The 23,968-nt window shown below is 43.9% G+C and overlaps 2 protein-coding genes across 2 annotated transcripts in view; one reads left to right on the plus strand and one right to left on the minus strand.

The window, feature by feature from the left end:
• LOC311101036 (vesicle-fusing ATPase) overlaps positions 1-1,623 on the plus strand; it is a 36,460-nt gene extending 34,837 nt beyond the window's left edge. Inside the window, exon 22 of the mRNA XM_084142053.1 lies at positions 246-1,623. The gene's annotated coding sequence lies outside the window, so the exon portion shown is untranslated. The remainder of the gene's footprint in view (positions 1-245) is intronic.
• Positions 1,624-3,877: 2,254 nt separating this feature from the next.
• The window catches only part of LOC311100772 (proto-oncogene Wnt-3), a gene marked incomplete at both ends in the record, with an annotated part of 35,301 nt that continues 15,210 nt past the window's right edge, over positions 3,878-23,968 (minus strand). The window contains 3 exons of the mRNA XM_084141734.1: positions 3,878-4,357; positions 5,743-6,008; positions 10,097-10,338. Of these exons, the coding sequence (XP_083997860.1) occupies positions 3,878-4,357; positions 5,743-6,008; positions 10,097-10,338 (988 nt within the window). The remainder of the gene's footprint in view (positions 4,358-5,742; positions 6,009-10,096; positions 10,339-23,968) is intronic.

The raw sequence follows: 23,968 nt of genomic DNA on the forward strand, positions 1-23,968 counted from the left end.
GTGTGTTTTGTCCTATATTAGTATGTTTAATCCCAGCCCCCGTCCCCACAGGAAGCCTTTTGCCTCTTGGTAGGCCGTCATTGTAAATAAGAATGTGTTCTTCAGTGACTTGCCTAGTTAAATAAAGGTTTAAAAAAATAAAAGAAAGCGTGGAGTAGGGTTGGAACAAAAATATGCAGATTATTTATCTTCCTTCCTGTTCTTCTAACTCCTCTCACTTTTTTTCTTCTGTCTTTTACCCCCAGTGGCTGAGGAGCGGAAGCCTGGGTGCGGCCGGCAAGAGAGTGAGAGATTCTATCTCTGCCTAATCTGTCCATCCCCAACGCTCTCTGTGTAATCTCTGTACTGCATGTTTCCATGGCAACCCCGATTGACCACCCTCCTCCTCTTCCTCATCAACACAATCTCTCTGTGTGCGTAAATTAAGTGAGAATTAAGCACTGTTCTGTGTATGATTTTTATTTCTGATTCATATGGCACTCTATTCCCTATTTAGTGTACTACTTCTTGACCAGAGGTCTATGGGCCCTGGTCAAAATAAGTGCACTGAATAGGGTGCCATTTGAGACGCATCCAAAGTGTTGTGATCTGTGCTGCTAGCACTCCATGGGATTTTATGTATAAAAAGCAAAAATAAGTTTGATGTATGTTTATAACTAAATGGTTATTTGATGAGAAAACATGTATATGATGACCTATTGTGTGTTCGATATTACTTGCATAGATTTCTAATCATTCCAGGAAATTATGGTTCCAAGCATTACTCTTAGCCCTACTCACTTTTGTTTTATTATGTTTCGTTTTTGACTCTCTTTGTTTTATGAATAATTGTCACAAATAATTAATCATGATACTAATATTGATTAGATAGTAACTGGAAAAAGTGATCCATTTTCAGACCAAGACCATTTTAGAAGTGAACCCCCTCCCCAACCACGCACGCACACAAGCCTGATGTTACTGTTGAAATTGTTTCTGTATCATGCTGTTCTCTATGAATGATCTCTGGAGACCCTCTGTTGTGCCTTTGCATGCTGGTGGATGGCTGTGCTGTTTCTTTGTGGACAGGAGGAGAGAGAGGATAAGTGGAGGTATACTAGGTTTAAAGCATATCGTTGTTACTCTTTGTCCTTACTGGTGGTCCTCTCTCAGTATTTCTGTGGTGTGTGAGCTGTTTCTTATGCCAGAAAGTGTCTGCCTTAACCCACGCCTTATAGAACAGGAGAGATATGGTTCTGTTTCAGGATGGCACTACCCTCTTTTGACTGTTATAACCCATGGGCCTTATCTCTGCCTCCTAGTCCTGATACAGAATAGAGTCTCAATAGACTGTTCTGTATAAAGGCTATATGCCCCCTAAAATACAAGAGATAACGTTGACATTAGACATTATTGCACCGCCTCTCTCCCCCCCATCCTTGTGCATGCCTAACACACTGCCATTTATATACTGAAGTACAGTATGCAGGTTTGTTTCAGATAAACACAAGTCAAGTGTAAATGTATGGAATTGATATATCAACCAGATGTATACATTATTTGCAGTGACCAGTGCGCTTTTTTCCTAAATCTATTTGTATCTAAGTTGCAATTGTATTATTGCAATAAAAGTGGACACATGAACATTTCGTACAGTACATTTCTAAATATGTGTGTATATATATATATATATATATATATATATATATATATATATATATATATGTGTATTATTGATTGATGCTGTAGATGCACTTGTCATTTACCTGTCATTCACCTATAGATTTTATCAGGGAGAAATTAACTTGATCGAGACATTGCAGACGTTTCACTAAGTTCTAGAGCAGTGTTCTATTCTAGAGCAGATTGAGACATTATTTTGAGTTATAGAGAGGATTGTACTATTTATTAAGCATGGATAACTGTCTATCACAGTTTGGAACACCATCGCAGCTTGCCATTTAGAAATTAGTTCAGTAGTGTTATGTGCAATGTCTATATACATGATTTGGTAAGGAAATGTAGAGGAATTGATGCTTACAAACTGAAATTATTAGAAAAGTACCTCTAGCTAAGAAGCAAAAGCATGAGACAGTCATTTGTTCTTCAAATATATAATCTTAGTTCAGTCATACAGATATATACATTGTATAATAAATAATATTTATAAAAACATAACATTTTCAGATTATAAAATAAAAAGGGAATTATTAACTTTAAAACCTTTTTACAAAACTTTGGATATAGCGGGTAGGAAAGGAAGAAACAACATAGAAAGGGCCCTGGTAGGGAGGGCTTTTTAGAGGGTGACGCAGTTGCTAAGCTACCGTATGTCACAAAGAGAGGAGCCTATACTACCTGGGTAAATTGTATTTTTGTTGTTAAATATAATTATTAGGAGGCACGTAGGACTGTCAGAACATGTTGTGTGGAAACCTCTCACAGCTTATTCCACCTGCCTGCCTGTCATCCCTCCCCTAACCCTTACACCCCTTTCACTGGCAGTCAGCACAAACACTTTCGCTCACATCAGCTGTATCCCAATACGTTACATAACCTTCCTACCCTCGTCTCCTCCATTTGTTTCCCACAGACACTTAGTCTCTGAACAAGTTTCCAACATATTGCTTCTATTGTCAAGACAGTTAAGGGAAGTGAAGGAGATGAGGAAAGACTGCTATTGAAGACTTGACACTTTCTGCTCTCTCCACTTGTCATCACGTTTCACTGGTGAGAGTAGGGTTTAGTTTAGACAAGGACTTCACAGCACTGAGGAACCTAATGAAATGGATTGTCAGTGTGTTAGAATTATAATCTCATTGTTGTAGGATGACCGCTATTAGTAGAATTATTCATTAGCATTGGGCCTATTGCAAGTGCAGAATTAGCTGGTGATGCATGAATTCAATGTTAATCCAATAAAGTATTATCTCTTAAACCTGAACCCTCTACCTGTTGTTGTTGTGAATGTTTACTTCTATATGACATTTAATTATAATTTCCTCAAATACTGTAAGGGAAATTCCAGAAAAATGTATCTGATCTGAATGAGATAAACAAGAAGAATGCATTTGCTCTCATAAATAACAATTGCCAAAGTTTTACCTCCTCCAGACAGTTAGTGTACAGCTGAATAGTGCATACATGTGCAGAAATGTTCGTTAGTGGAAACAAGCGTGTTTGTTACGTGCACATGTCCCTTCCTGCATACCACCTCCGGTCCCGGCCCATTGCTAATATTTCAGAAATGTGTGGCTATAAAATCACGCTCTAGCATATCTTCCAGGCGTCTCAACTAGGTGACTGCTGCAGTTCAGTATCAGTACAATGTGCAGGGGTTGGGAAAGAGGAGATTTCATCAGCTCAGTAGTTTAGTTTAGAAGGGCAGGGTCCAGTAACAGCCTGCTCAGTAGTTAAAGTGGTAGGTTCCTGGGCTGCAGCCGTGTGTTCAGTACTGTTTGGATTGACAAGTGACGTTGGGGAACTGCTTTAGTTCTCAATAGTTGACCAGCCAGGTGATTGACTGGTGAAATCAGGTGTTAGTTAAAAAGATGTCCATTCGATAGCAATGGTCTGGAAAGTCATCAGTTACTGCAATGATTTCATGTTAGGTACCACAGCCGTGTGTGGGGGAAATAAATAAAGAAGGGTTCATGGCCCAATGCTGCAGGAATGAGAACTGGTCAAACTGACTGAGCTTGTTCCAATGGAAATGGGCCCTCCCATATGGAGGATGCAGGCCTTGGAAGAAGGATATGGGGAACATTTGTATTACAAGGGTCCAGAAGTATAGAGTTCCAGTACAGAAATGCCATTCCCCATTGGTGTCTGTCTGTACTTATGTCTGTATGCATGCGATGGGCGCTGTGGTCCATCATTCTGTCCATCTGTCAGGCTCTCACTTGCACGTGTGCACATCGTAGACGCGCACGCACTCCTGGCAGCTGACGTAGCAGCACCAGTGGAAGATACAGTGGCACTTCTCCTTGCGCTTCTCAGTCCGGGTGTTGTGGCCCCTGCCGCAGCAGAGCAGGTCGCAGCCCTCGATGCCGTGCGAGGACACGTTGCAGGCGCGGTCGCGCGTGCCGAATGAGCCCGTCTCCGGGTTGGGCTCGCAGAAGTTGGGCGAGCCCTCGTAGTAGACCAGGTCACGCTCTGTGGGGTGCTTGAAGAAGGCGTACTTGGCGCGCAGCGTCTCCACCCAGCCACGCGACTCGCGGTGCTTCTCCACCACCATCTCCGAGGCGCTGTCGTACTTGTCCTTCAGGTAGTCGCCCAGCATGCGGAAGTCGGGCTGCGCCCACCAGCATGTTTTCACCTCGCAGCTGCCCGACAGGCCATGGCATTTACAGCGCAGGTGCATGTGGTCCAGGATGGTCTGAGAGAAAAAGAGGAAGAGGGAAAAGGAAACAGATAGAATAATTCAGCACAGTGTACAGTAAATGTGATTTAATTTGGTAGCGTGTCATTATAACATTTGTTTAATCTGGGTGTCAGTTTGTTTAGTCTAGGGGCATGTTTGTTTTGTCTCTCGCCCTCATTGTTTAGTGTACTACCAGACAGCCCATTTGAACAACTATTCTTACCAATAACCTGACTAGTGAGTACCGACCTGTAGGTTGAAAACAACATGCTACTTGGCTGCGTCTACAGGTGTGGTTCAGGCAGCTGTGAAACAGAGGCAGGCCTTTGCAGTGTGCAGCAGCTCACTCCTTCTGAAGTCACTGCATTTACGTGAGCAACGCGACCAGCTCTCTTCACCTTTGTTTAGATTGGTTTTGCTTTAATTCCCCAGCTATATTTAGATACAGAATTCCCCCAGCTGCGGCAGAAGGCAGGTGTTTGTGGCACCTTCGGGTGAGAGGGGAGTGGGGGCGGTGAGGGGTGGAAAGGTTCTTAGTTCTGACATCATGTCCTGGGCTTGTCAGGCCCCTGGCATCTCCCAGGGGCCCAAGGTAAACAATGGAGCTTGAGAGGGCCAGGTGGGGCGACTGGGATCAGGGTGAAAGAGAGAAAGGGGTCCTGACTGGGCTGCCTGCCATTTTGCAGCTCCTGTGGTCTCTCAGCTCCTGTCTAGTCAGATCAAAGGGCTGCCTTGTTGCCGTGTGGTCTCTCCAATTGCCCCTCAGTATGTTGGTGAGGAGTAGCTCACCAGATATTGCACTGAGCAATGACAGCAGCGAGTTATGGTTTAAGTCAGAGCTGATTCCCTTCTCTTCCCCCTCAACTAACTTGGGTTATTCGTCTGTCAGGGAATTTCGTTTGGGATGCGAGGCATGAAAGGCAGGGGCAATTTTTTTTTTACATCAGATAATTACCCAATCATTCAAGATGAAGTGCTACTTTTCAGGCAGAAACTCGCAGAAATGTGGACTGAACTTAAGTCAAATTCTGAAATCCTTCCTGTCATAGAATTAGTAATCTGGTACTGTAACGTTTACTGTGGATAATTCCATCCTATTGCCAAACAAGCAGATCTTTGTTCATTGTCTTTTTACTACTGTGCTTTTGAACTTTTTTTAGCTACAGGGCTGGGTGTGTTCAGGGTGTGTCCTGTATCATTATGTAGTGATATATGTGTACTGAATGTACTTAAGTTTATACACTGCATCCTGCTTGGCTGTGTAGTAAACTGTGTTCCATTTGTGTATTTACATTACATGCATGGCTTTGTGTTACCAACAGTTGTATAGTTAACTGTATAGCATGCACTGCCAAGATATCCATTCTAGTTGTGCAGTAAATGCTCAGTGGCCTATTTACCGTGCGTCCTGCTTCGTTGTTGTGTCGGTTCATAGCAGAGCGCGCGTCAGGACGGTTCTCTCTGGCATCAGCAAACTCTCTGGACACCAGCACTCCGAACTCAGCGTCCTCGCTGCAGCCGCCCCACTTCCAGCCCTCCCCCGGGGGACCCTTGTGGTGGGAGTCACAGCCACACATGGTGGACGTGCCCTCAGCGCAGGACCGAGTCACAGCAAACGCCACCCCCGCTGAGGCGATGGCGTGGACGAACGCCGACTCTCTGGTTGCTAGAGAGAAAAATAAAGAGTAAATTAAATCAATCAATCAATCTTTAGTACCATCTTCTTAACACAAGAGTTTCTGCAATCTTCACTGCTGCCAGCTTCCATACAGCAGGGGTAATGAAAAGGATACTGCAAGAATTAAAAAAAATCTGAGAAATGTCCGTAAGAGGAGTTAAAACATTAGGCTCTGATCAGTGTAGTAAACACTGGGTGAAATTCTCTTGACTCATCAACTCAATGTAAGATTTTGGAACACGTCGTAGAGATGGCTACGGTAGACATGTCCCCTGGCTGTGACATCAACCTATTGTGGCTGGTGTCAGTAGGGCCTAATGCTCGGTGAAATCTCAGTGACCTTCTGTCATCCCTGAGGTGTGCTGTTTTGCATCTGGATAGTGTTTCGGGAATGTTGTCCCCCCTCTCCTCCTCCTCCCTCTGTCGGAGCGCACAGGGCCTCTGGGTAGAAACTGAGCAGTGCATCTGCTCTGCTCCGCTGCATGTTACGCCTCCTTTGAACGCAACAGCTTATTATGTAACCAGACACCATTGTTTCACAATCACAGCACACTTACTGTGGGCTCATCCGTTTCTCTGCTGCACAACCTCACACTGCACACACACAGGCAGGGACACCAGGAGGGTAAGGGGAGGGCCCACTCCGCAATAGATTCACTGTTAAATCTAGGGAGGCCTAGCCCCTCTAAAACTGACTGTAGTTAGTAGTGTTCTCTACTACATACCTGCAGGGAAGTTAGTTACTCTACAGTGTAAGTCGATCTACAAGTCTTTGTAGTGCTAATTTGCATTAAACAGAGATAAATATAATTGAAAAAGTTGTTGTTTGGGTTGCTAAGGGACATTTCATGCATTCATAAAGTTAATTAGCGCTCACAGCCTTTTTATGAGGTTACCCGTTTTTAGGTCTTTGCATTTTAAGCTACACATCCTTTGTTTGAATGAAACCTTCATGTGAATGGCTGAATAGGGTCATAGTTCATAATAGGGTGAGAGGTCATATGGCTGCTCTGATGGGAAATCCTGGGAAGTGGAAACGTATTAAAGTCACTAGATTACCACTAAACATCACCTCTTATCTACATGAAAACGTGTCGCACACAATATCTAATCAGTTAATACATCTTGTAAATATATAGTCACAAAACCATGATTCAAAAAAAAAAATCCCCCAGTGTGCTTCATTCTAAGTAAACAGCTATAAAGCAACATTTTTGTGCTAAAACCTGTGAATGTTTGATGATTGGATAACACCTCTGGTTGGGAGGCGAGCGGGAGTCCCAGCTACCCTGGCAAGCCCTGCTGGGCTCTCCACAACAGGGGCCTGTGAGCTGTGGGCCCCTGGAGCTCTGGCTGTCAGCCAAGGCTAGCGCTGCTCCTGCTACCTGCTGGGCCCATCAATCCGCCTTTGTTTCCCTTGTGTCACACTGTATTACCCACACAAAGGGCCCAGCGACTCGCGCCCCCACAACTCCGCTCTGCCCAGAGCTGGCATTCCCTAAACTCCCCCCCCTCCAATACCCTCCCTCCGCCAACACCCTGAAACCTCATCCTCCAGTACCACCACCACCTCCACCACTATGAACCCCCTCAACCCTCCATTTTCCCCCTGCAGCAGGCAGCCACCACCACCACCATAAACACCATAGTGGTTAAGGTGATGGTGGACTGGTATAGCCACCCTGGTCTGGGGCCCCTTCCCTCCTCGCCAACCCCTTGCCCGTCACTCCCGACTCAGGCTGCCCCCCCTCCCTCGCCAGCACCCTCTGCCTTCCTTCCACTTCACCCCAACGTGCCGTTCCGGGGTAGGTTGGGAGATTCCCTTTCAGCCTGTTTTCATGACAGAGTCAAAAGGGCGTGTGAATGGAGCGTCCGTGGGAGCCGGGCTGTGTGAGGCGCACTGGTCTTCATGCACAGTAGGGGTTGAGCTGAGCCCCCCAGCCCTTTTCTATTGCCTGTAATCTCATTTGGCCTCCTCTCTCCCTTTTTATTTATTTTTATTGAGGAGAACGAGGGAGGTTCACACTGCCCATTCCTGCCCAGATCCCTTCCCCTCTGACACACAGGCTAATTCATTTCCAATCAGCAGCCTCACTCCGCAACACAAAAACCCATCTTCATCATTAGGAATTTCAAGGCCTACTCCGAGCACCCCGGGTTGTGTTTTTGTGCGTTCTCTGTTTTTGTATCAGATTGTTTAATGCAACCAGTCAGTGTTAAGACAGTTGATGATTAGGATTCAGTGTGGAAAGCCTGATAGATGATCTCCAGTGTATCAACTGTAACAACTGTAATTGTGTGAGCTAATCTTGAGAGATTCACAACACTGACTAACCTTCTTTCATGTCTAAAAACATCAACAAGGTTGGGAAACCCAGAAGAAGACACATAAACTCAAAAGACGTGATGTTGAAGGTAGAGCGATGGACGGACATTGAATAATCTGTCACTCCTTGTATTGGCACTCATTTCTCAAAAGGCTTCTCAACAGCTTCCACCCCCAAGCCATAAGACTCCTGAACATCTAATCATTGCTACCCGGACTATTTGCACTGCCCCCCAACCCCCACCCCCCTCTTTTACGCTGCTGCTACTATGTCTATTATTTATGCATAGTCACTTTAACTCTACCCACATGTACATATTACCTCAATTACCTCGACTAGCCGGTGCCCCCGCACATTGACTCTGCACCGGTACCCCCCGTATATAGCCTCCCTACTGTTATTTTATTTTACTGCTGCTCTTTAGTTATTTGCTTGTATTTTTATTTTACTGAACACTTTTTTAAAAATTATTTATTCTCATCGACGGGGCTGTAGTGGAACAGGTTGAGAGCATCAAGTTCCTTGGTGTCCACATCACCAACAAACTATCATGGTTCAAACACACTAAGACAGTCATGAAGAGGGCACGACAAAGAATATTCCCCCTCAGGAGACTGAAAATATTTGGCTTTTTATTTTTTTAAGTCATTTAGCAGACGCTCTTATCCAGAGCGACTTACAGTTAGTGAGTGCATACATTATTTTTTTAAATGTTATACTGGCCCCCTGTGGGAATCAAACCCACAACCCTGGCGTGAGCATCCTGACTGGTTGCATCACCGCCTGGTATGGCAACCGCTCGGCCTCCGACCGCAAGGCACTACAGAGGGTAGTGCGTATGTCCCAGTACATCACTTGGGCCAAGCTTCCTGCCATCCAGGACCTCTATACCAGCCACCCTAGTCATAGACTGTTCTCTCTGCTACCGCACGGCAAGCGGTACCGGAGTGCCAAGTCTAGGTCCAAAAGGCTTCTCAACAGCTTCTACCCCCAAGCCATAAGACTCCTGAACAGCTAATCATTGTGTCTATTATTTATGCATTGTCACTTTAACTCTACCCACATGTACATATTACCTCAATTGACTCTGCACCGGTACCCCCCTGTATATAGCCTCCCTACTGTTATTTTATTTTACTGCTGTTCTTTAGTTATTTGCTTTTATTTTTTTTACTGAACTTTTTTTTTTAATGCATTGTTGGTTAAGGGCTTGTAAGTAAGCATTTCACTGTAATGTAACCTGTTGTATTCGGCGCATGTGGCAAATACAATTTGATTTGATTTGATTTGAAGGAAAGCTGTATATTATTATAATTACCCTGTGAGTCATTTGTCAACAGGAGCACAGGGAACAGGCAGTGCTCAGCTGCAGAGTAACTGGTTAGTCTATTCCTACGTCAGCTTACTGTACTTTCCTCACATTTGTTTACATCCTTTTGTTTCCCATTTTCTCACTGATATGTCCTTTAATGTTTTTATCACCACCATGAGAACAAGTAGAACCTGCAAACCCTCTACAACCTGCAAACCCCTGCTGAAGTCAGATTATCCAGAGTCCAATTTCATTGTTGCTGTACATCAATTCATTTTTTGTATGTTTTATATGAAACTTGGCTGTCATTCATATATCTCAAAGATATATCAATTATATCCCTCATATAAATACCTCATTAGCAGTATACAGGCATTGGGGAGAGGAGTATATTTGTATTCTTTAGTCAAACAGTCCTGTTACAGTAAGAAGCCTACCTTTGTCCAGCACAGGGCCGAAGATGGCCAGGTTGTCCTTGATGGTCGTACAGTTCCAACGCCGGCCCCTGAACTGGTGCTGGCACTCCTGGATGCCCAGCTTCACGCCCTCAGCCACGCTGGGCATGATCTCGATGTAGTTGCGACAGAAGCGCAGCTGCTTGGGCACCAGGCCAGGGATGGAGCCGCACAGAATGGGTTGGGAACCCAGAGACGAGTACTGCTGCCCCAGGGCTAGGGACCTGCAACACAGGGAGAGGGGGGAGTGCGTCATGTACCAGCCCAGCCAGACATAGTATCACTGCCTAGCGCCCAACCTACACAGTCTCTCAGTCTCCCACAGTCTCTCTATACAGCTTTCTAAGGAGAAACTATCTATAGGATCTGCTGCCATTGAGTAAAATAGAGTGCCCTCCCTGAACTAACTGTCTCAATGACAGGGAGGGTTATATAGTATATGCCAGGGAGGCCCTCCACAGAGGCAGATTGTCCAAAGAAAGAGGATTGCCTCTCGATATACAAATATAGCTTTTTGTCCCATTGGTTTAATATATTCTGTGCTCATAGTTGAATTTGCAGTCGGTCGTGTTGATTTTTGTTTTTCTGTGGGGGAAGGTTTGACTTGGTGAGTGTTATTGACTTTATGAGCGCTTAATACAGTGGCACTGAGTGCTGCTACTCCCCCCCTCCCCCTCAGGAACATAAACTAATAGCCCCTCTTCAGGGAAGGGATATGACCTATTAGTATTGACTTTTCAAATTGCTCCCTCTTGTTAGCCCCCATAGACCCTAATGATTCAAAAGACAACACACACACTAGCCTGTCTGTTTGTTTCTCCTCTGGGGAAGTCCCCATGTACAATAATAAGACACACATAAACATTTACATTTTAGTCATTTAGCAGACGCTCTTATCCAGAGCGACTTACAGGAGCAATTAGGGTTAAGTGCCTTGCTCAAGGGCACATTTACGTCATTTAGCAGACGCTCTTATCCAGAGCACAACGCACGCTCCATAAACACAACGCACGCTCATTTCTTTGTTATTCATTTATGGTTTTCCTATTGATGATATGTGATCTGTGTGATTTAAGATTGACTGTGTACATGTGCATGTGTGTGCAGTTCAGTGTGTGGTAACGGACATATGGCATTCCTGAAACTCCTTGTGCCTCACCATTGGGCTGGCATATAGATGTGTCTAAACATGGATTAATCACCACAACGAGACAGCCCAAATCAGCCAGGGATGCCAGAAACCATTATAGTTTCATTTAAGTAATTAATTTTAATTGCCAGATTTGTCTACTAAGATATGGGTGGGGGGGGGGGGGGATTTGCGATGTTTGCTATGTCCATGTTTTAACATGCTTACTCTGATGACAAGCTCAAACAAAACCTTTCAGAAGCTGCTATGTTTTCCATAAAGTAGATGTGGGATTTTGTAGTTTTATTGTTTATTTATTCACAAGTGTATGCCACTTTCATAATCTCACAAACACGCCCTTACCTACCTACAGATGTAGGATCTTAACTTGATCACTCTTTTGTTGTTGAGGGAATGCAAACTTGTAGTGTATTCAAGGTTAAAAAATACTTCTACAATTTATAATTTCCACTTTAAAATGTCAGACTTGATTTGTCCTAACAAAAAATGTATCATCCCCTACAAAAAAATGCCATTAATTATATTCCACATAATAATTCACATTTCCTGTTGCTGCAGGATTATTTCCCCGCTGTAGCAAACTGGCTCAAATTAAGATCCTACATCTGTACGTGATGTGGCGCAATCCCCCATGCACCACAACTGCATTGCTGCAGATTTTAAAGCGATGCTCCAGAGTTTCAAACAGATATTTTATAAATTCCAATTCATACAATATGTTAAAAATTTGTAAGTGCTTAAGATCCCGGACTGCATCTTTAGGTACTATAAGCTAAATTGCCAGTACTGTAATTTAGCAGTAGCTTCTCTGAGTCCAATTGGCACCAAGGGCCCCAGACAGGGCCAGCGATACCACACCACACGGCAGCAGGATCAGAGAGAGAGAGGCCTTGTCAATGTAACTGCAGACACTCTGACGAGCTTGGGCTGTCTTGAGACAGAGAGCGAGAGAGAGAGAGAGAGAGAGAAAGAGAGACAGAGACAGAGGGAGAGGGAGAGCGAGAGAGAGAGAGAGGGAGGATCATGAGGGAACAATTGCTGCTGATCAGATCAGAGCACCATTCGGGATGACCTCAGGCCCCCCGCGGGGCGCAACCCTATCACGGCAGCCACTGACTCTGACAGATTAGTGCGCCGCTGCACCCCACCCCACCCTGACACAAAAGCCATTGAAGTGAGAGGGAAAAAATCCCCCCTCAGAAAAGTTTACAGCTCATGTGCGCTTTGCTTTCTCCCCCACCCCCTCATCCTCCTGCCACACACTTTTGCTTTTTGATCTCCTTTGGAGTACAGGTGAGCATTGTTACAGCAGGCTCCCATGTATCACTGCTTGCCAATGGGGCTTATGCACTGAGACAGCAGGCTGAATGGCTTGGCTATTAATGCAGCTGAGCTGAAGGAACATGTGAGGCCATCATCACAAACACGCCATCAATGCCTGATCTGCCACATGTTGTACTAACTGACCTATAATGTTCAGAAAAATCATGCAATTTCTGGACTAAATAAAGATGGAGACAGGAGCAAGACTGGTGACTATATCAAGGTCCATTATAGTAAGCGGACCTATCTCAAAATACTAAAATATGCCAGCCAGGTAAAGCTACAGTCATTTCACCTGCATTCACCCAGGTTTCAGACCGCTAATTAATTTCAATGCTCAGGTTTGTTCTTTTAAAACACACCTGAAATATGTGTTTGTATTCACAAATAAATATCCCAATGAGATCAACTGAATAGTTCCCTAACATTTTATGTTCCCTTGCACAAAAATTGACTGACTGATTTTCTGGTAATTTGGGAGTAGTCATTATTAATCTATCCATCTTTTTCTGTTATCCATTAATTTAAGGCCGTGTTTACTCAGGCGCAAGCAAAAAACGTGTAAACTCATCTGCCAATTCCAATCCCAGAAATACCACTGAGTTCAAGTGTTGCTGACTTCACTCTGTCTGGAGTGACTGAGTGACTAAGTAGCGTAATTACACAGTCTGCTAGCTGTGCTACTGCCCATTAATCACCCAGTCTGCCATGGGGCGTACCTGTGTGGATGCCGTGGCCCTGCACGGCCTGCAGTGGTGGAGCCGATCCCTGGCATGGCAATAGCCAATCGGCTCGCCCCGCCTCTCCCTGGTGCGTTTGCTGCAGTGGTGACACACCAGTTTCGGAGGCAACGTGTGGATGTCTGATGAAGTCAATTACTTAACCACACGAGGCTTTCTTGTGGACATAGCGTGTTTAGACTACATGCTGAGGCTCTGCGTGTCTTTTTTATTTTGTTCATAAAGGATGCGCCTCACTTTGTCTGTGAAGGACTGACGAGATGAAAGCAAGGGGTGTCTTTGGCTAGGTGCTAATGAGAGTCTTAGACCTGAGGGGAAGCCTGTGGGTGCCAGGTGTTTCGTACACACACAGAGCGTTGTGCGTTTATCACGCGGAGCCTGCCTGCTTCGCCTAGCTTCTTGGAAGCCAGGAACGACGTGTCTCAACCGAGTGGGAGAGGAGCACAGACACAGCAGGGCCTTAGCCGAGGGAGGCAGAATGCCGCGGGAATCCGCTGTAGGGGAGTAGACAGAGGAGCAGAAACTGTGAGGCTTGGCAGGTGCATGCCTAGGCAGGTCTGTGACTGTGGGGCCTCCTCTGACCTGGGGGGTTTAGTGCTGCTGATTGGGGGTTTTCTCAGTATCAAAACCAACCTGACGTGAGCACATGGGCCACTGGAAACCACAGACACGAAGAAGAGGAAACAAAGGGATTCCACTACACACTGCAGAACAGTTGAAATTAGGACATATCTATCAAGGATATTTTCACAGGGGCAAAGCCTCTGTGAAGGTTGCGATTCTGCTCCATATGTCTTTGATGATGGTTTGCTCCACCACTCCCTTTGCTGCTGAATAACCTTTGATTCAATCATTATTTGTGGTTAGAACGTTTTGCAGCTGTTTCTGTGGGAGGTCTACATCACAGGGGTCAAAATGTTGTACTTGTCTAAGAGCAGACAGATGAACTTTCCCTTTGTGACAGGTACTCCATGTCCGGAGGCACAGAAAACACTGCGACCCTCTGAACTAGCTAATGCATGACATCTGACCTCACTGCCTTGAGCTTGGTGGCCTGTAAGAGTGGTTTGAAGTTTGTGACCAGCTAGAACTATCCTATCATCACTTTAACCTCCAATCATGCATTCAGCTCACCACCAGTCAAGGATAATCACCTAAAATGTGTAGCCCTCCTAATCTCTCCAATAGTATGAGACCAATGTCAACTGTAACATGTGCAATCACTCAGTGGTATTAGGCCTATAGGGTTACTTTGTAAAGTGAGTAGGCATATTCCTGAAAATGATGTAATTATGACAATGCTAATGTATACCATGTCAACACCTTTTTTCTCTCAATACGCCCATTCTCTTTCATTTAAATGTATCCATGTGATAACTAGGCAAGCTATCTAAATTCACCAATATTGTTAGTTTGTTTTAAATTGCTTCAGTCGTTATATTAGTAGCCTATTTATGATCCGTCAACATGGCGCAACATTTAGGTTAGGGTTAACGTGGCAGGTTAGGAGAATTAGGTAAATGAAAAGGGTTAGGGTTAGCTCAAATGCCAAAATTGTCCCTGACGCAAGTCCAAAATATCTAGCTACAACCAGGCCTGCCCTGAGAACAGTCTTGGTTTCCACTAATGGCAATGGATTCTGCTTTATTTAGGCTGTATTTGTAAGTCGCTAGCGTTAGCCTACTTCCGCTTTTAAAGGTTTACCAAACCGATATCATATCAAAGAGAATCGCCACTAGACTATGTGATATTTGAAAAACAAACAAGAGCAAACCGACACGCGCTATCCAGACAGTACCCTAACCCTTACCTAACCTTAACCATTTCAATGTCAACTTCAATTGGGTAGGGAAGTCCCAAGGATCCCGGATAGCACGGACCCTACCAAACCGGACCGATGGACTGCGCGCTATAACAGGGAAACAGCTGAGACAAGGGAAACAGTCGAGACAGGTGCATGCTGTTCGTTTCCTCCTGCGCTTATGTTACTGATTGTAATCTTCTCCTCACATAATTTGGCCTACAAGAAAATATACCACAAGTTGTAACCTTTCGCCTTGCGAAGTTATCATGTAAGATGCGCAAGCAGTGTTACAGTGTTGGGGTCGATTCAGTTTTCAATTATTAGATTGACAAGGAATTTAAGCTAAAGCTCTCTGGCAAGGATAGGCCATATGGCTCTGGGCTAGCCTAGGCTCGGCTAGGGGTTTTAAAACATTTCTTACCAAGGGACCTCCGCCCAGGTAAACTGGCGACCCAGGGACCCCCATCATACGTTCACAACAAAAAAAGTCGCATCTTATCATCAGGTGAATGATAATGGTAAGTAGGCCTAGAAGTAATCAGCATTTAAAAATGAATAGATTTGGTAGACAGTTTCATTATTTTGGAAGTTCATTGGAAGAGGAAATGTAAACTCTAACATAGTCTATTAGCTAAAAAGGTAAAGGTATCATGGAGGCCTAGAGAAAATGTTTCTGTTGTAGGCCTAAAGCACATTTTCTGCATTTCTACAAATGTTTCCATTGAGCTGAGAGAAAATGTTGCATTTTTTATGCACATTTTGAGTTATTCTACACAGTTTGGCATGGAGCTGAGAGATCATTTTTCAGTTTTAAAATCACATTTCCTGCAATTCTATGCATTTTGGTATTGCTAATGCTGTGTTCCTCTGCTCAAACATTATAACAAACTCAATGGGCATGTGCCAGAATTTTTGATTCTACCTGACTTTTATTTGATTGTTAGTTCTTAAAGATGGTTATTTAAAAATATATATAGTTCAACATCTTTTCTGCATGCTTTCTATCTGGTTTTGGTCACTTAAGTTGACACTGAAACTGTTTTTCTATCCCGAAAATTACCGCTTAGAAGGACCACCTAAGAATTATCTATACAGAAAAAAAATAACCTGTACTTAGCTCCAATGACTGTAATATCCTCCATATTAAAGGGATAGTTTGAGATTTTGGCAATGAAGCCCTTTATCTACTTCCCCAGTGTCGGATGAACAGGAACAGCTAGCATGCTATCTGTTCCTGTAGACTTCTAGTCATTGCACTAACGCTAGTTAGCATTGGCGCGTGAAACTAGCTCTAACTTCCTTCATACTGGACGCAGAGACATAAAAATGGTATCCAAGATGGTATTCTGTTGCAGCTAGTGATATTCATAAAATAATTATTTTTCACATAGAAAATCCCCACAAATAATTTGTTTTATAAACTAATACATCGCGGACCCGTTGCAGTACCTCTGCGGACCCATAGGGGACCAGTTTAAAAACCCCTGGGTAGGCTACTCACACACATGACACTACGCACATGCAACAATTAAGACTTTTAATGAAGAGCAGAAACTATAGGCCCTACAAGCTGACAAAGTCACCTTAGCTTGAGTAAGGTGCAGGTAGCAAACAACATTTTCAGGAGGGATAGCCTATTACTAATGTCTTCTGAGATGACTGTGAGTATATTTAAAGTTTACTATTTTTTGCAATCTTGCATGTCCAATGTGTTATAAAAAAAATGCTATGTTTGCCTAGGAAGAGAGAGAGCAAGAAAGAGGGAGCGGGAGAGAGGAATTAGAGAGAACCAGCCTGTCACAATCCGTCCCTCTATGCATTATTCCTCAGGCACTGTTTCAGAGCTCCATGGAAAGTAGGGTGGTGTGTGTGTGCACGGGCGCGGGCGCGAGCAAAGCAGGAGGGCGGCAGAGGGGATGGCTCTGTTGCTATTGTACTCAAAGGCCTCACTATCATGCCATGCATTTACTGTAGGTGCACACATGGCAAGATAACATGTACAGTAACTAAGACAGGGTTTTTTCTGCATAGAAAAGTAGGGGAGAGTGGGGTAAATTAAGCCAAAGGGTTAGTTGAGCCACCCCTTGTTTCTAGGAAACCATACACAAAATGAATCAGGTGACCAAATATTTAGGAAGAGCCTGTTAGGAACAAACAACTTGGAAAAAGTGGTAAGTAAGTTAGGTCCAAAAAACAGATTTTCACAAAGTCAAATAAATGTATTGTGTTATAATATTAATGATGCTTGTGTCTAAACCAAAGTAGATCGTTTTAAGATTGTTTTATACATCAGTTGGGGTCTCTGTACACTACAATATGATATCCTAAACCTAGCAAGAATGTTCATCCCTGTAGCTGTGTGGGCTAATATAGTCAAAATGTTTGCCTTGGGGTAAGTTTTGTCAGTTTTATGCACAGTATATTTGCATTGTGTCACGCATATGACCTCAAGATAGTGCCTTTTTATTGTTACAGAGCAGACATCATCATGCCGCATGTATTCAAACGTAAAACAAGCAGGGGTCTAGCCCCCCTTGAGGTTCTTAAGAGGGCAGGCAAGGAAGTGAGTCCATTCGAGCAGCTGCAAGGGATGAAGAAATAGACTGAATGACACTGAAGAGGTACATTGACAAAAAAGAAAACAAAAATGTACCTGTGCGAAAGAGAGGCTATGATAGAGTAGCAGTCTTATCTGATGATATGGAGTCTTGAGTTTGCTAAACATATCAAGAATCGTGCGAAGAGTTTCATGGGCTTAGTAGCCTCAAATGCAGAGAACTTGCCTACAAAATGGCACATCAAAACAACATCCCTACACCAGACAACTGGTCAAGAAATGGAAGGGTAAGTGATATTGAACAAAGAGATCTATATCAGTATATATATACACAATATAACACACCCCAATTTCATGAATTAAACTTTGACCTACCCACTGCCATCACCCACTGTCACAGGACACCATCACCCACTTACCCCAAGACAGCTCAATTTACCCAGTCCCTATGCTCAATTTACCCCATACCCGGGGTAAGTTGTGCGAAAAGACCACTATTTTTCCATTGGTGTAGTGATGCTGAATGCAAAAAAGACTCAACTTACCCCATTCTCCCCTAAGGCCAATTATATTTGTTTGTTATTTTTGGGATGGTATTTTTTGTGTGTGTGTAAACTTAAATGACTAAAACCAGATATAATGTATGTAGAAAAGATAATGCAGATACAGTGCGGGTATAGCCTGAGATTATTATGAACAAAAGAGCAAGATTATTTGTATTTGTCAAACAGCCAAGCATAGATGATCATGTCACCAGAATAAGACCCTCTATATTTATTGGAAAAGAGCATCAAGCTCATTACCTTGCACTTTCACCACTTTGTGAAGTTCATCATAACTTACAAAAGTATATGGACACCTGCTCGTCGAACATCTCATTCCAAAATCATGGGCATTAATATGGAGTTGGCCCCCCCTTTGCAGCTATAACAGCCTCCACTCTTCTGGGTAGGCTTTCTACTAGATGTTGGAACATTGCTGTGGGGACTTGCTTCCATTCAGCCACAAGAGCATTAGTGAGGTTGGACACTGATGTTGGATGATTAGGCCTGGCTCGCAGTCGGCGTTCAAATTCAATCCAAAGCTGTTTGATGGGGTTGAGGTCAGGGTTCTGTGCAGGCCAGTCAAGTTCTTCTACACCGATCTGGACAAACCATTTCTGTATGGACCTCACTTTTGTGCACGGGGGCCTTGTCATGCTGAAACAGGAAAGGTATTTTCCCAAACCTTTGCCACAAAGTTGGAAGCACAGAGTCGTCTAGAATGTCATTGCCGTAACGTTAAGATTTCCCTTCATCGGAACTAAGGGGCCTAGCCCGAACCATTATACCTCCTCCACCAAACTTTACAGTTGGCACTATGGGGCAGGTAGAGTTCTCTTGTCATCCGCCAAACCCAGATTCGTCCGTCGAACTGCTAGATGGTGAAGCGTGATTCATCACTCCAGAGAACGCGTTTCTACTGCTCCAGAGTCCAATGGCAGCGAGCTTTACACCACTCCAGCCGATGCTTGGCATTGCGCATGGTGATCTTAGGCTTGAGTGTGGCTGCTCGGCAATGGAAACCCATTTCATGAAGCTCCCGACGAACAGGTCTTGTCGTGCTGATGTTGCTTCCAGAGGCAGTTTGGAACTCGGTAGTGAGTGTTGCAACCGAGGACAGATGATTTTTACGTGCTAAGCGCTTCAGCACTCGGCGGTCCCGTTCTGTGAGCTTGTGTGGCCTACCACTTCGTGACTGAGCTGTTGTTGATCCTAGACGTTTCCACTTCACAATAACAGCACTTACGGTTGACCGGGGCAGCTCTAGCAGGGCAGAAATTTGACAAACTGACTTGATGGAAAGGTGGCGTCCTATGACGGTGCCACGTTGAAAGTCACTGAGCTCTTCAGTACGGGCCATTCTATTGCCAATGTTTGTCTATGGAAATTGCATGGCAGCTTCCCCTGCTAATTCGGAACTAAAAATAAATATTTGGACACTGAAATTGTAGCCTACTGTAGTAACTAAAATATAGACACTGACTGTAGAACTATAACTATCACATTTAGCCTAAATAAGTTCAGGAGTAAAAATGTGTTTAACAAGTCACATAATAAGTTGCATGAACTGACTTCATCTCTGTACCCCACACATACAATTATCTGTAAGGTTCCTCAGTTGAGCACTGAATTTCAAACAGAGATTCAACCACAAAGACCAGGGAGGTTTTCCAATGCCTTGCAAAGAAGGGCACCGATTGGTAGATGGGTAAATATAAACAAGCAGACATTGAATATCCCTTTGACCATGGTGAAGTTATTAATTACACTTGGGATGGTGTATCAATACACCCAGTCACTACAAAGATACAAGCGTTCTTCCTAACTAATTTACCAGAGAGGAAGGAAACTGCTCAGGGATTCCACCATGAGGCCAATGGTGACTTTAAAACAGTTACAGAGTTTAATGGCTATGATAGGAGAAAACTGAGGATGGATCAACAACATTGTAGTTACCCCACAATACTGACCTAATTGACAGAGGGAAAAGAAGGAAGCCTGTACAGAATACAAATATTCCAAAATATGCATCCTGTTTGCAACAAGGCACTAAAGTAATACTGCAAAAAATATGGCAAAGCAATTATTACTTTCTATTCAGGACAAAAAGTTATGTTTGGGGCAAATCCAATACAACACATTACTGAATACCACTCTCCATATTTTCAAGCATAGTAGTGTCTGCATATTGTTATTGGTATGCTTGTAATCGTTAAGGACTGGTGAGTTTTTCAGATTAAAAAAACCCAGGCAAAATCCTATAGGAAAACCTGGCTCAGTCTGCTTTCCTTCAGACACTGGGAGATGAATTCACCTTTCAGCAGGACAATAACCTAAAACACAATGCCAAATCTACACTGGAGTTGCTTACCAAGAAGACAGTGAATGTTCCTGAGTGGCCGAGTTACAGTTTTGACTTTTGCTTGAAAATCTATGGCAAGACCTGCAAATGGTTGTCTAGCAATGATGATCAACAAATTTGACAGAGCTTGAAGAATTTCAATAAGAATAATGGGCAAATGTTGCACAATCCAGGTGTGGAAAGCTCTTAGAGACATACACAGAAAGACTCACAGCTGTAATCGCTGCCAAAGGTGCTTCTACAAAGTATTGATTCGGGTGTAAATTAGATATTTCTGTATTTCATTTTCAATACATTTGCAAACATTTCTAAAAACAAGTTTTCACTTTGTCATTCAAATCAAATTGTATTGGTCACATACACATATTTAGCAGATTTTACTGCGGGTGTAGCGAAATGCTTGTGTTCATATCTCCAACAGTGCAGTAGAATGTAACAATTCACAACAATACACACAAATCTAAAAGTAAAACAATGGAATTAAGAAATATATAATATTAGGACGAGCAATGTCGGAGTGGCATTGACTAGAATACAGTAGAATACAGTATATACAGTTGAAGTCGGAAGTTTACAGACACCTTAGCCAAATACATTTAAAATCAGTTTTTCACAATTCTTGACATTTAATCCTAGTAAAAATTCCCTGTCTTAGCTCAGTTAGGATCACCAGTTTATTTTAAGAATGTGAAATGTCAGAATAATAGTAGAGAGAATTATTTATTTCTGCTTTTCTTTCATCACATTCCCAGTGGGTCAGAATTTTACATACACTCAATTAGTATTTGGTAGCATTGCCTTTAAATTGTTTAACTTGGGTCAAACGTTTCAGGTAACCTTCCACAAGCTTCCCACAATAAGTTGGGTGAATTTTGGCCCATTCCTCCTGACAGAGCTGGTGTAACTGAGTCAGGTTTGTAGGCCTCCTTGCTCGCACATGCTTTTTCAGTTCTGCCCACACATTTTCTATAGGATTGAGGTCAGGGCTTTGTGATGGCCACTCCAATACCTTGACTTTGTTGTCCTTAAGCCATTTTGCCACAACTTTGGAAGTATGCTTGGGGTCATTGTCCATTTGGAAGACCCATTTGCGACCAAGCTTTAACTTCCTGACTGATGTCTTGAGATGTTGCTTCAATATATCCACATAATTTCCCTTCCTCATGATGTCATCTATTTTGTGAAGTGCACCAGTCCCTCCAGCAGCAAAGCACCCCGACAGCATGATGTTGCCACCCCCGTGCTTCACGGTTGGGATGGTGTTCTTCGGCTTGCAAGCACCCCCTTTTTCCTCCAAACATAACAATGGTCATTATGGCCAAACAGTTCTATTTTTGTTTCATCATACCAGAGGACATTTCTCCAAAAAGTATGATCTTTGTCCACATGTGCAGTTGCAAACTGTAGTCTGGCTTTTTTTATGGCGGTTTTGGAGCAGTGGCTTCTTCTTTGCTGATCGGCCTTTCAGGTTATGTCGATATAGGACTCGTTTTACTGTGGATATAGCTGTTTTGTACCTGTTTCCTCCAGCATCTTCACAAGGTCCTTTGCTGTTGTTCTGGGATTGATTTGCACTTTTCGCACCAAAGTACGTTCATCTCTAGGACAGAACGCGTCTCCTTCCTGAGCGGTATGACGGCTGCGTGGTCCCATGGTGTTTATACTTGCATACTATTGTTTGTACAGTTGAACGTGGTACCTTCAGGCATTTGGAAATTGCTTCCAAGGATGAACCAGACTTGTGGAGGTCTACAATGTTTTTGCTGAGGTCTTGGCTGATTTCTTTTGATTTTCCCATGATGTCAAGCAAAGAGGCACTGAGTTTGAAGGTAGGCCTTGAAATACATCCACAGGTACACCTCCAATTGACTCAAATTATATCAATTAGCCTATCAGACGCTTCTAAAGCCATGACATCATTTTCTGGAATTTTCCAAGCTGTTCCAAGCTAAAGGCACAGTCAACTTAGTGTATGTAAACTTCTGACCCACTGGAATGAATTATAAGTGAAATAATCTGTCTGTAAACAATTGTTGGAAAAATTACTTGTGTCATGCGCAAAGCTATAGTTTGTTAACAAGAAATTTGTGGAGTGGTTGAAAAACGAGTTTTAATGATTCCAACCTAAGTGTATGTAAACTTCCGACTTCAACTGTACATATTAAATGACGAAAACAGTATGTAAACATTATTAAAGTGACTAGAGTTCCATTATTAAAGTGACCAGTGATTCCATGTCTATGTACATAGGGCAGCAGCCTCTAAGGTGCAGGGTTGAGTAACTGGGTGGTAGCCTGCTAGTGATGTCTATTTAACAGTCTGATGGCCTTGAGATAGAAGCTGTTTTTCAGTCTCTCGGTCCCAGCTTTGATGCACCTGTACTGACCTCGTCTTCTGGATGATTGCGGGGTGAACAGGCCGTGGCTCAGGTGGTTTATGTCCTTGATGATCTTTTTGGCCTTCCTGTGACATCGGGTGCTGTAGGTGTCCTGGAGGGCAGGTAGTGTGCCCCCGGTGATGCATTGGGCAGACCGCACCACCGTCTGGAGAGCCATGCGGTTGCGGGCGGTGCAGTTGCCGTACCAGGCGGTGATACAGCCCGACACGATGCTCTCAATTGTGCATCTGTAAATTGTGAGGGTCTTAGGGGCCAAGCCAAATTTCTTCAGCCTCCTGAGGTTGAAGAGGCGCTGTCGCACCACCGTCTGGAGAGCCCTGCGGTTGCGGGCGGTGCAGTTGCCGTACCAGGCGGTGATACAGCCCGACACGATGCTCTCAATTGTGCATCTGTAAATTGTGAGGGTCTTAGGGGCCAAGCCAAATTTCTTCAGCCTCCTGAGGTTGAAGAGGCGCTGTTGCGCCTTCTTCACCACACTGTCTGTGTGGGTGGACCATTTCAGATTGTCAGTGACGTGTATGCCGAGGAACTTGAAGCTTTTCACCTGCTCCGCTGCGGTCCCATCGATGTGGATGGCGGCGTGATCCCTCTGCTGTCTCCTGAAGTCCACAATCAGTTCCTTTGTTTTGTTGACATTGAGGGAGAGGTTATTTTGCTGGCACCACTCCACCAGGGCCCTCACCTCCTCCCTGTAGGCTGTCTCGTCATTGTTTGTAATCAAGCCTACTACTGTTGTGTCATCTGCAAACTTGATGATTGAGTTGGATGCGTGCGTGGCCACGCAGTCATGGGTGAACAGGGAGTACAGGAGGGGGCTGAGCACACACCCTTGTAGGGCCCCTGTGTTGAGGATCAGCATTGGGGAGGTGTTGTTTCCTACCTTTACCACCTGGGGGCTGCCCGTCAGGAAGTCCAGGACCCAGTTGCACAGGGCGGGCTTCGGGCCCTGGGCCCCAAGCTTAATGATGAGCTTGGAGG

This window comes from Coregonus lavaretus (genome assembly GCF_964263955.1).
Source record: "Coregonus lavaretus genome assembly, chromosome: 25".
NCBI classification, from domain to species: domain Eukaryota; kingdom Metazoa; phylum Chordata; class Actinopteri; order Salmoniformes; family Salmonidae; genus Coregonus; species Coregonus lavaretus.